Below are 13,259 nucleotides of genomic sequence, written 5' to 3'. Positions count from 1 at the left end.
AAACCCCAAACACAATCATGCATACATTTGCTCTGCTTGTGCAGAGTGACTAATAATCCAGTTCTAAGTTGTTTTCCATATGTACTTGCTTTGATTGGTAGCCCACGGCCATGTTCAATCCAGAGTTTAGTGTTTTTGTATAAGTGCAGTTCAATGTCATAGAATTTATTTAAAGTACAGTGGTTGCTTGTAAATCACCTGCATTAAGTGGTCTTTGATTGACCATGACACCACCCAAATATCTACGTAGGGTCTAATATATCTGCAGTAGGTGCAGTCAAGAGGAAGGAACTTTTCATGGAGACGTTGGATGAAACAAAGGTGGTGTTTTACCACAAAATTACTTAATTTTCTAAAATTAAAAAAACCCTGAAGGGTTTTTTCTGGAAATATGGTCATACTCGTTTTGCTAGTGATTCCCTGTAAAGATTCCCTCTTTGCCGGTACTTCTTCCCGATAGAAATGTATATTACGTAAATTAGTACTAGGAACACTGGGGTATGCAATGTGGAATATTCCATAGCAACCCAGAAAACTAGTGGTGGGTTGGACTATTTTGATCTGATTTTGAATTCAGAATTTGAGCAATCCAAGTACTGATCTGACATTACGGTACCTGTTGATGACTGGTATAGTAGCCCACTGGATTACGACAGCTGCCATTGTCTGGCTTCTGGATTGACTGTGCCATACTATACCTGTCACTGACAGGTTTATGAAAAAAATACCAATTCTGACTCGGAATTTCCAAGTCCAGTTGAATTTTACTCTTCCTCTTGACCTGCTTACACTAAATGGAAATTTGATTTGTGGTCATGGGATTCTACAGTTTTCACACTCCTTGCTCTGTTTTATTGAATGAAGCTATAAATTTGTTGTTCTGCTTGTTCTCATGGCAGTGTCTCTATGAATATAGATGATATATATTTCTGCTCCGCATTGTTTAGTTAGCTGTCTGCAATGGAATGGGCACGTGAGAATTTGCTCAACTGATGTGAAAGAGTGGATACTAAGGCAAAGTTCACTGTCTGAAAGACACAGCCAAAAAATACAACCCTGGCACTCTTGTCTTTCTGAAATGAAACTACCAGATTTCAAAAGAAAGTCTACAGTGTAACTTTGGGCAAAAAAAAATAAAAATAAAGATTACATAGACTGGATGCAGTCTGTTGATCAATTTTTAAGAGCTTACAGCAACATTGTTTTTTTTTTTCGAACTCTGTAAGTTTTGTTGTAACAGCATTTGGAAAAATAATGGAAGTACTAACAGGATCAACAGGTAGCAAAGCATTGTTTCAAGGGGAAAAACAGAAACTGCTGTGTGAATGCTATTGACAGACCGCATCATATAAGTGATTCTTATAGTTTACTTATGGTTACACTTTAGAAATAACAAAAATGAATCGTGTGGCTACTGCAAAATTTATACAATGCATATTGTCAGTGAAATTTGTTGCACTAGCGGTGCTTTTATTTTAGTTGAGCGTAAGTTAAAAGTAAATATGGATTTGAAATAAAAATAGCTTATTAGCCAAAAGATGTATAGATGATAGCAAGGGTGAATAGATGTTAAATAACTGGATGTTTAAGATATGTTTAATAAATAATGCAATTCATGGCCAAAGACCTTATGAAAGTTCCAACCCTTTCCCTCAATCTGTCAACCAGACGACTAGTAGTAACCAATTTTATTGATTGTATAGTTATTGTTTAAGGCACATAATAATTATTATTTTTTTTTTTTGCAGCATCATTTTTGTATAGTGTATATGGTTCAGGGTTCCATTTTCTTTTAGTGAAAACTGATAATTTAGTGTACTTTGATTATGTTTCCTATTAAAGTAATAAATGTCTTCTTTTCTTGTTTTTCTATACAGGTCTTCAAGCCTTACATGTTGTCCTGGATGGAGACAGCAAGGAGAAGAGTGTTTAATTGGTACGAAAAATTTAGTATTTAAATATATGTATTTCAACAGTATTCCTTTTGGCATATAGATTATGGCAATTCTTTACTTCTTTGGAATAGAATGGCTCTGGTCCAGGATTGGAAACATTTGCTCACTCGGGTTCACTGATTTAAGTGTATCTTCTCCAGCCTTGGAGAGCTTTACTAAATCAGGCCCATTGTCTGACTGGATATTGATAGGGGAGGAAAGAACTCCCCTGTCACATCAATCTAGACTAGCAGGGGCAAATCCTTGATGCCTAATTTCTGGGGCCTGAATAACGGTGGACATCATTCAGATTGAAAGTTACCCAGTAGAAATGGGAGGAAAGACAATCTGTGTGGAGCTCAAGAAAAAAAAAAGCAAAAATAAGAACTACAGTCTAATTCAGTGATTACTTAAAGCTAACTTTTCCCATAAATAGTCCTTTCAACAGATTCTCTTAACAACAGATACAGTATCTATGGAAGCTCTAGTAATATCATAACCATTACTATTTTTACCTACAGCAGGTGTGCACTAGGTAATGGATCAAGACCCCAGTGCATTGCCAGAACTAATTCTTTAGTTCGCTGAATGTCAGATATAACATTAGCTCTGTGGAGTTCTATTGAAAACCTTCTATTTTTGATGTGCCTTTAACTCCTTTACTTACAGTTCCAGATATATTGTTATTCTAAATAACAGTTTGACTTGGTTTTTGCAGAGTTTTATGTATTATACATAGTGACAAGCAACTAAACAAGTCAACAGTTTAGATTCTGGTGTATAAATATTTTTCTTTATGATCCTGTGTCAGGTTTTATTTTGCATGTGCACGTGAAGGTAAATAATTGTATGTATTGCAATAATGTTTTACAGATACATAAAAATACATACATGTTAAACTTTTCTTTGCCTTAGTCTCCTGAGCGGTTCATTTCTGTCCAGTTTTATATGTCTAAAAGTTGTACATTGTTTTTCATGAAAATTTATTTTACAGTATAATATAATAAAATGAGTATACTAAAGTTTGAAACACAAAATCATGTGAAAATAATAAATTAAATAAAAAATATTTAAAAAAAAAAAAAATATATTATACTCATACTATTATAATATACTGTAAAATAAAGGCTCATGAAAAACAATGTACTGCTTTTACACATAAAAATTCAATGTATTGCATTTAATACAGGTATTTTGTATTGAATGCAATACAAATGGATTTTAATTCCCCGCCCCGAACGAAACGTATGCATGCACCAACGTCACTGGGAACTCCTGGTGACTCATCCTGTGCAGAAGAAGGTGGCCAGAGGAAGGAAGAAGACGGGCATTCTGAAGGAGGACGCCGGCGGATCAGGTAAGTGCTTTATTTATTATCTTTTCCCATAGGTTTACCTACCCTGAGTGTGACTCGAGGTTACCGCTTCCAGCATCCTTATTCTACCCCGAGTCACGTTTGGGGTTACCGCTGGGGAGGGTAAATATAAAGTGCATGTAAATATTTCTATTATAACTAAAAATCAAAGGAAGGTTAATTACCATTTTATGAAGTTACTAGTTAGTCCTTTGAGGCCTAAGAATCATTGGCCCAACACATAAAACTATTTAATATTTATTCTTAGTCACTTCCAGCAATTTTTTTAAAAGGCACATGTAATATGTTTATACACAGCGTCCAACCCAGCCAGGTGAGAAGAAATTGTAGGTTGGTGGCAGCCTCTGTAATGTGATCCAACTCTTTAGTAACGAATCCAAAAACAGCCAAATGGTTACGAAAAAGTTCAGGGTGATGTGCCCAGCTAAAATGGGCTGGGGAGAACATAATTCATTTTAATGATTAAAAAAAAACACACATATGCAGTCCACCACTAACTTACATTCAGTTTCCATATAGTCCTTTTACTCCTGTTTTATCCACACCACCACCTTTACTTCCATCCCAGCCCCTATGATTCACACCATGATCCCATGCTATGTACTGTTCCTAATGAACACATTTGTTAGAAAGGGGCACAGGAAATGAATGCAGTTGGATGCTTACTTGCGAGAAGAGGCATGTAACAGCAGTTACAGAATACAGTAATGTTATCCAGACATAGAAAGATTACTTTTTAAACAGACAACAATGGATATTTTGTGGTATCTTCTCAGAAGCAATACTGCAACCTTTATGAAGCTGTCAGGATCGTTTTAGGACATAAGTTTCCCTGTTCTAATATTATCCATGTGGACTGCTACATTTGTAGTTAGGACACCTAAAAATCCTGGGGATGAAAAACTAATCTCAGTCTTTATATCATGTATATTGTGGTTTTGCTCCAGTCTTTAAACTAGGGGTCTCTTGATTTCCATATAGCACCAGAAGTGATATGTTCTTCTTCTCTACAATTACACAATTCAAGCTTCATTGCTTGCAAGTCAGTTTGTTGGCTTCTTGTAAATAAATACCCTTATTGTCTCTTTAATGAAACCCACATATACTGTAATTATTATATGCTAAGTTTTTATTAGTGGTTTATATACATTTAGGGGTGCCAGAATCACTGCATATTTACAGTCTGCATATTGATGTGACGCTTTTGACAAAACTATTAGATTTACCAGGCCACATAGTCATGATTTTTCTGAAAGAGGCATATCTAGTATCATTGAGCATGCTACAGAAAGTTATTTGTATGTTAGGAGCTTTGTCTTATTAGGCCGACAACATCTGATATCCAGGCTATCCTGCGTTATTGCTGTTTTGAGAGCTTGTTGGCAACATGGTATAGATAGTAGAATTTGGAACCGTACTTTATACCTACTTATTTTACAAGTTCAGAAGTTAAACATACCATGGGGTATTTAGCAGGGATTACAGAAGTACAATAGAATATATAATAAATAAAAATATTTCTGTATTTCTTTAAAAAATATACAGATATTTAATTCTGATACCACTTGCAATCTATCAAAATAAATAAAAATATTTCTGTCCTCCTGCAACTGTAGATGTTCATACCAAGACTGAGGGCATCTTATGAATAAGGAATTGATCACTGACAAAAATACAATGTTCCATAAAATGTGGTATGGGCAGTAATAAAACTTTTACTATTTTAGTCTTTCGGGCTTCCAGATGTCCTTTAAATGAATATATCTAAAAAGACAAGTAACAATATATAATAACAACTGTTGAATTCCATAGTAACAGACTTATCTTCTATTTTTAAAGACTCCCCTTTGTTACATTAAAAATATTTGCAAAGGTCATACTAAATGCATATGGACTATGTGGCTTTACACTTTAGTTGAGAATCCAACGGGAGGGAAATGTTATAAGTAAAATATTGTTTATGTATAGAGAGTCTTCTGTTGGCCAAGGCAGCCTGACGCCAATGCAAATCTTGTATCATTTACTTATACTTAGAAAAACATATAATACCATGGATATATACAACCTGTTGGCGTTGTACAAGAATTTATAAAATAATATATGCAAGGATAAGGGTATAATATAAGCTCCAACTCCATTTCACTGTGAAATCTCTCTACTGGAGCTCTCACAGTGTTTTTAAGTTTTCACCAATTTTTGACTTTTTCTACATTTTGTGATACAATAACTTTAATTTATTTGGAATTATCATGTCTCTGATCCACACAGAGTTGTTCATAATGTAGGCAAAAAAAATAGTTTGCAAAATAATATACAAATAAACTGCCAAGTCCTAATTGTTTAAGCACAGGTCGAAGTTATTTTCAGAAGTCTTTCAGAAATCTGTTCTAGAACATTTTCCTTACAACCCCTGATCAAATGATAAATGTAAAATATTACTTCTCACCTTTGTGCCCCAGAGATGACTCATCAGGACGAGAAGTGAAAGTGAATTTTCCCATTGGAGCTACAGACATTGAATACCTGAAAGAGATTCTTAACCTTATTCCTTCTTTCTTCTTTATCTATTTATTCCTTACATTTAGGATGGCCTCGAGCTGCTCGTAAATATAAGCCTGTAATCACTCTTCTTGTTAAATCTAAACCTGGCAGATATAGAAGACAAATAATTGCAGTTTTAAATTTATTCATGATTCGCAAGCATTATCATTTAATTACAACTAATGTAATTACCTACATTCGCTGTGGAAGAGGGAGGGTGAGAGCCAGGTCCACTGCACACAAATGTGTTGAAAAACATTATGCTAGGAAGAGAAGGCAAAATGATCAGAGAGATAATGTGCCTAATCTTCTGCTGCTCTTGTACTTTGTAGGCAGCAGACTAGGGGTGGGTAGAAATAACACTGTAACCCTTCTACAGCTTATACCAATAACAGAGAAAATTGTGTCTACCCCCTGACTGTGCTGGGCTCACAACTGGACAAAATACAAGTTCTTTGGCATGAGAAACAACTTGGTGTACTTAGCTGTTTAACCGGAGTTTAGCTTAAGAAAGATCTTTCTTAAAGACAATAAGATTTCTCTACTGTTTGCATGCAAATGTGCATGTGACTTTACAGGATAATATGCTTCCAGGAACAGGATGTACATTGTGTAGTCATTTGATTGTTTTAAGGAAAAGATTTGTGAAAAGAGTTTTCACAGAGTGGCATGCAAAAATTCCTATCTACAGACTGATTTATCTGATTCTGTTCTAAATAGGCAGATTTCTTTCTTTCTGTGCCCCACTAGGACCTGACCATATTCACACATCATATTGCCCCAGGGATACTTAAATTGGTGATATCCCTTTGTACATATTCCACCCATGTGAATATTTTTAGTAAAGATTTCTGTTAATTTGCAGTAGTAAATGTGCTGGCTGCTTTATTTTCTGTAGTTGTATAGAAAAACAACCAAAAGAAATGACAAGCCCATTTCATGTTGGATTCAATTACAAAATCTGTAAACTGTAACTCATGATTCTTATATATTTAAAATTGAACACAACAGAAAAAATAGATGACATTTAAATAAAAGTTGGGTGAATCTTGGATGAAAACATTTAGAAATACACCCCAATATGTCAACAAATATTTTTATTGGAACATTTGAGTCTCGTTTGTGATTGCAAATCCGGACAATATATACTGTCTTTTAATAAAATAAAAGTTTATCCTGCTAGTCAGCTAATTGCTTTTCTGGATTATAATTAAAACTTGGACTGAATTAAGTCATTCAGGGAAACGGTGCCTTTCATGAACTGCCAATGTTAAATTGCCAGAACTAAGGTTGATGATATTCTGTGAAATTTTGCAGTGTCATTTGCTTTTTGTGCATGTTGCTGTAGGTTTATGCCAAATAGATTGCAATTTCTTTATGATACATATTCAATATCTTGCGTTATGAATCTAAATGAATTTTAGTGCAAGGATCTGACAAAGAACATATTATGTAGCACTCAGAAGACAAAAAAGTAAAGATTTGTAGTACTTTAAGAAATCAAATTACTTCCATTCTCCAAAAAATATGTGTTTTCACACCCTGTCAGAGTCTGGATTAATGTTACAGTATAATAGAATGTTTCGTCTGGGCACAGACACATTTAATAATTATCTGCAGTATTCAGGCACAGAGCAGTGTCTAAAGATCACAACTCTACCACAGCTTCTGCAAAAGTGTCACAATTAAATATTGGGCAGAAACTGCTGATTTCCCTCCTATTATTTGTAACTGCAATTTGTTGCCAATAAGGGAATTTACAGTTTTTTCAATTATTTTAGCAACACTTGTTTAAAAACACTTACCAAGATGTGCCTATGTTTAAAAACTTTTATTTGAATACATTGTAATAATCTATGTATATGTAGGCAGCTATGATTTATGCACAGACTCTGATTTCCAGTTTGCTGACATACTGCTCCCTTTTACTCAATAGAGTTTACTCAATTAAGGGGAAGAGAATAAATTTAGTAACACTTGCCTTTTCACTTTGTCTGGGAAAAATGTTATGTATGCTGCATTTGTTTAATATAGTCAGGACAATGTTGAAATATTTTACAATTTTGTTTTTGGAAGTTATATATGAAATATTTCTTTTTCATATGTTGTATTTGTCCAATGAGCCATCAAGTGGGGATTCAGGCTAATATAACCTTTTTTCAGCTCGCCTACTACATAGAACCTACTGTTTATAGAACCCCATAACTCAAGCTAACACATACAAACACAATTAAAAGATTCATTTTTTAGTTACTTAACCAAAATGTAAAAATTACCATACATATGGCTCGTTTTAAGCAATTTCATCCAGCTCTTGAATACAAAGTTGGAAAACACAACCTGCCACTATCCCTGCCATACAGATGTACATATTTTTGCACTTCTGTTGGAAGGTAGACTTTGATCACTCTAGTGTTCAAAAACTACATTAAAAAGTTAAAAGAATACGAGGAATTTATATCTTTTTATCTCATTTATTGCTTCTATAAATCAACATTGTGATCAAAAGCTTCCTTAAAGCTTTTGAAATTTTTAGAAAAAATGTGCATATGCTCCATATTAGTCTTTGGTGCATTCTGTAATGGGTCTGGAAAGATGCCGTAGTCTACACTTTTCACTTGATAAACTGATAATATTTGGATCTAAGGACATCTTTTGATTACATGTTTGAAATGCAAGTATTTCTAACTACATCCAGTATAGATTTCTTTTTAGTCTTTTACATACAGAACACCAGTTTAGCTCCAAATTTATTTTCACATTGGAGCTATGCTCTTATTAATTACTAATTAAAAAAACATAAAGACAAAATCACATACAAGTAATATATTGATTTTGGAGGAATAAACTTACTTTGCTATCATTTTTTATACCAGAGGAACCCTTGAAATAATGTTCAGGTTTTGGGAAACTCTGTTTGGGGGACAGTTAGCACTGGTTGTAAGGGCAAAGACGCTCTCTTACAGTGGTGGTCAGGAGGCCACCATTGCAGACAACTCACTGGTATTATGCCAATGGCACTCCCAAGTGGCCCACAATTATGAAGACACATCAAATGTGAGATCAGTCAGCCATACCTAAAGGAACCCCTATAACCGTCAAAGGAACCCTAAGGTTTCATGGACCTTGGTTATGAATGGCTGAACTTGCTTGCTTTACTGTTACCTTACTTACTCACCTGTCCCTGTTCCCTCGCCAAAGTACTGCCATGTTCTTCTTTCTTCACTTCCTGCTTTCGATCTTTGGCCATCTTGATTAGCTGGACCAAGACAACGTAACTCCTCCACAGGCGCAATGGTTCTTTTATTCCCTGAGCTGAGGATGCAAGCCAAAAATTTATTTTATTTTTATTATGTTTTTTTTTTTTAATTAAAAAAAGTGCATTTATCCTTGTAGTTAGAGTTCATAATGCCCTGGCTGTCAGTATTACAGTGAAACTGGACTTTGAGGTTTGTTCCCAGCATTGTTCATAGAATACATCAATATACCTTATAGCGATAGGGTGGGTGACACAGTAGTGGCAGCATATATATAACTGCATATTTATTTTTCAACCACTGCTACCTTTATCAGCAATGACTTATGACTACATTAGCTACAGAGTATTGTTCTTTTTATAATTTATAATTCTTATTCTACTTGGTATTATATTCAATATTTTTTTTCTTTCAGCACATTGTTTGTTTGCCTATGTTGTTATTATTTGTGTGATTTATATGTGTAATATTCTTTTTTTGTTTTGTTTTTAGCTATTTGTGAAGGTAACTTTACATGCAAAGAGAATGAAGTCTGTGTCAGGCCCAATGAATGTCGTTGTCGTCATGGATACTTTGGTGCCAATTGTGAGACAAGTAGGTATTGCTGTTTAATTGTATTGCTACTTACCGTATTTTTCGGCGTATAAGACGCACTTTTTCTTCCCCAAAACTGGGGGGGAAAAGTGGGTGCGTCCTATACGGCGAATGCAGGTTTAAAAAATAATTAAAACCGATAACATACTTACCCGATACCGCGATCCCGCGATCCTGCGTGCTTCTCGTCTTCTCTCCTCTCCTCCTGGCTGCAGCGCGTGTCTCCGCCTTCCTGCAGACCCAGCGAGTAAATTGGCACAGGGTGATCAGAAGGGGAATAATCTTTCAGAATCTTTTTTTTCTAGATTTTCCTCCTTTAAAATTGGTGTGGGTGCGTCTTATATGCCGGAGCGTCTTATACGCCGAAAAATACGGTAAATGTGTCACATATACTTGTTCCACAATGTTCATTCTTATGGGAAAGGAATAATAGGAATTATAGTTCATTGTACATTCTTTTCACATGTATTGTATTTGCAGGAATGTACAAGGCCCCCTTTAACACTAATTATCATATCATATCATCATGTACAGTACAATACATGTTTGTAACATTCCTCTAGCTAAAGAGATGCTAAAAAATGTCTGTTTCACTCATTTTATTTTCCTAATTATAAAACATTTTATATTTGTGGAAAAATACTGTGACTATAGTTTTAAAAACTCTGTGGACTCTGCGGAAAGCTGTAACTTTTTTTTTTGAAAATATGTAACCTGGAGCGTTAACTTTGTGAATTGAACCTTAACTTAAAGGACCTTAAACAAATGATGTGCTGTAATGCAATTATTATTATTATTATTCATGTTTTGGAGAAATAGCAAAAATAGGTTTTTTATATTTGGCAATAACACATGCTGTTTTTCTGAATAAAAAAGGAACTTGGGTTGCAGCACCAAATGATAAGGAGTGGGAAGTAGAATTAAGTAACTTAATTGGATGTGAATTTTTTTTTAGGGCCTAATCAATGGTAGAGTAATTTATTCAAAATGGAACACTGTGGTTAGAAACAGATAGTAATTAGAGGTATGGGGAGGAGAAAGACACTCGGAGTTGGAGGTTTGGCTCACTTAATATAATTATTGTAAATTAGTTAAAGGAATATTAGAGAAGTTATAGCATTTACATGATTTAGATTGAAGGGAGTGAAAATGATAATGGAACTTAAAACGATTATAATGTAAAGAAAATATGTGAGGTCAAACCAATAGATTCAGATTCTTTTCAGTGATGTTTTTGACATACAATATTTGTTTTCTAAATGTTTATTTAGAGCAGTGTTTCTCAACTAGAGTTCCTCTAGAGGTTGCTGGGGGTTCCATTTGTGAGCAGTTTGTGACTTCTCAGGTCGGTTTGATAGACACCAATGATCTATTTAGCTATCTGTAAGGGGGGCTGCCTTCCCAAATGGCCATCAGTGTAAGAGGTATTCTTCTAATTAACCACCACAGTAATGTACTGTGTATTGTAGATATAGTAATTATAGCAGGGGTTCCCTGAAGGGATCCCCCATATTAAAAATATTGAGAAACACTGTTATAGAGTCTTACTGTAAATGTATCCCGTAATATAAATCACTTCAGGAATTAATCCCTTCCTTTCTTTTTAACTTTTGTTACTAAACATTCGCTACAGCTCTGTCTTGACTTCTGCCCTTTTTTGCTTTGACCACCACCTCTCTACATGTATTCATCTTGTTATGGATTTCTAAGTCACTCCACTGGTTTCAATATTATTATTGTAAACTCATTATACTCAAGTGTATCTGTGCTCTGCAGATCTCCTCTGCTGGCATGAATAACTGTCTTCCAGCTGCCTTCTCTTTTATGTTGAAAAGTCAGCATGACTGAAAAAGAACGTATAATCCCCTTTTACATCTGTTTCCCAGACTGACACAACCCTGGTATGTAACTGTACTATTACATTTTTTTAAGCTGTGTTATTTGCCTTGTCCATAACCTCCAGCTTTTACCCAATCATAAATTTGAAGTAAACACAGGACAGTCACTTGAATCCTGCCGTACTTTGGACAGATCCCTGAAACCCCTGTAATGTTCAGGCCAAGCCCTTATGGTCTCTCTTAACACTTTGTTCTGTGGTTTGCCACCCAGCTCACTGGATCCACTCCAGACTACTGTTTGTGCTCAGGAATACTTATACATATCTTTTTTTCCCAAGTACCAATGTTATGCATGAATCACATTTACTTAGATCTAATATGGCAGTTTTAATTGCTGACTAAGCCATTTTACCTCTATTTCACTCACTAGAGAAAACCAACAGGGAACAAAGTAGAGGGAACAATTCACATCACTCCCTGCTTAGATGAGTTTCCAATCTCTGACATTTATTTTCTAGGGCCAGTTTGGCCAAAAGCCAATTGCCAAAGTACTAAAAATATCTGGAAGAAAGCTGGAACATGATGAAGAAACCTACGCAGACTCAAAAAGATAATATCAAATTCATCTCTATAGTGTATCTGGAAGGAATAACTGAAGGAACAGTTCTCATCAAAGAAGAACAAGATTTCCTAAATATAGCAATTTAAACTAAGCATATGATGAAAAACATAGGCGAAGATTACATTTAGTGGAAAAGCACACATCAAAATATTCATGAGTCACAAAGATAAAGACAACTGAAAAGTTAATATTGGATCCTTTGGCTTTATTAATATTCATGTATTTGAAGGGTAGCATCATAGACCAATAGATAGGCCTATAAGGCTGAGACGAAGCCAGGATCTGCATGTAATTTCACCCATATTTATCTACAGTATATTGACATATAGGATATGATTTATTAAAGCTTTAAAATACTGGAGAGGGTGGACTATATTGGGGTTACCGAGGTGAGTCAGGAAACCTGGAACATATTTCAAAAAAATAATTTGGTATAATTTGGCAAATATTTTCAGTCCTGGGCCAGATCTGTTCCAGGTTTCCTAGATTACCCAGCTTTACCTATGACAGTCTTGAAGAGCTTTAATAAATCAGGCCCAATGTTTTGAAATTGAGTTTTTAATCAAAAACTGTGTATTATTGCTTTTTTCATTGTGTGCGCTTATTTTGATGTGCCCAGGTTTATGATAGAGTTACTATAAACCAATGGTTGCCAATCGGTGGTCCGCAAGAAAATGTTGTTGGTCCGCGGCTCTGGCCGGTGCGCCCCCCAGCAGGGTCCTGCTTCTGACCCCGCTGGGGGGCGCACCGGCCAGAGCCATTGACCACGTCCCCCATATGAATCGCAGGCTCAGAGCACTGGGCGGGTTGTCTCTGTGGACGTTTATTTCATCAACAATCTTCCCATATCAGTGAACACATTTTTTTATATTTATTATATACCTAAAAAAGCCTTCCTTGTGTAGACATTTAAAAGACCTGAAGCTGCTTCTTGGGGCTGCCATCTAGGTTGCAACTATAGAATAATCATTTTTTAGTACTTTCCTTTGCTTCTTCCCAGGCATGAAGGTTATGTAGAGAGCATCTGTCACTGACTTTTTTTTTTCTAAACATCCTTCCCTAGTTAGCCAAGTTCATATGTTTTCTACCTACCAATCA

General features: G+C 35.2%; 1 protein-coding gene across 1 annotated transcript in view; it reads left to right on the top strand.

The window, feature by feature from the left end:
- The window catches only part of SCARF2 (scavenger receptor class F member 2), a 114,864-nt gene that overhangs the window by 43,382 nt on the left and 58,223 nt on the right, over positions 1–13,259 (top strand). The window contains exons 2-3 of the mRNA XM_072415470.1: positions 1,878–1,936; positions 9,600–9,701. Coding sequence (XP_072271571.1) covers positions 1,878–1,936; positions 9,600–9,701 — 161 coding nt within the window. The remainder of the gene's footprint in view (positions 1–1,877; positions 1,937–9,599; positions 9,702–13,259) is intronic.

The sequence above is a fragment of the Pyxicephalus adspersus genome, chromosome 6 (assembly GCF_032062135.1).
Source record: "Pyxicephalus adspersus chromosome 6, UCB_Pads_2.0, whole genome shotgun sequence".
Taxonomy (NCBI): Eukaryota; Metazoa; Chordata; class Amphibia; order Anura; family Pyxicephalidae; genus Pyxicephalus; species Pyxicephalus adspersus.
This window is presented reverse-complemented; position numbering and strand designations above follow the sequence as displayed.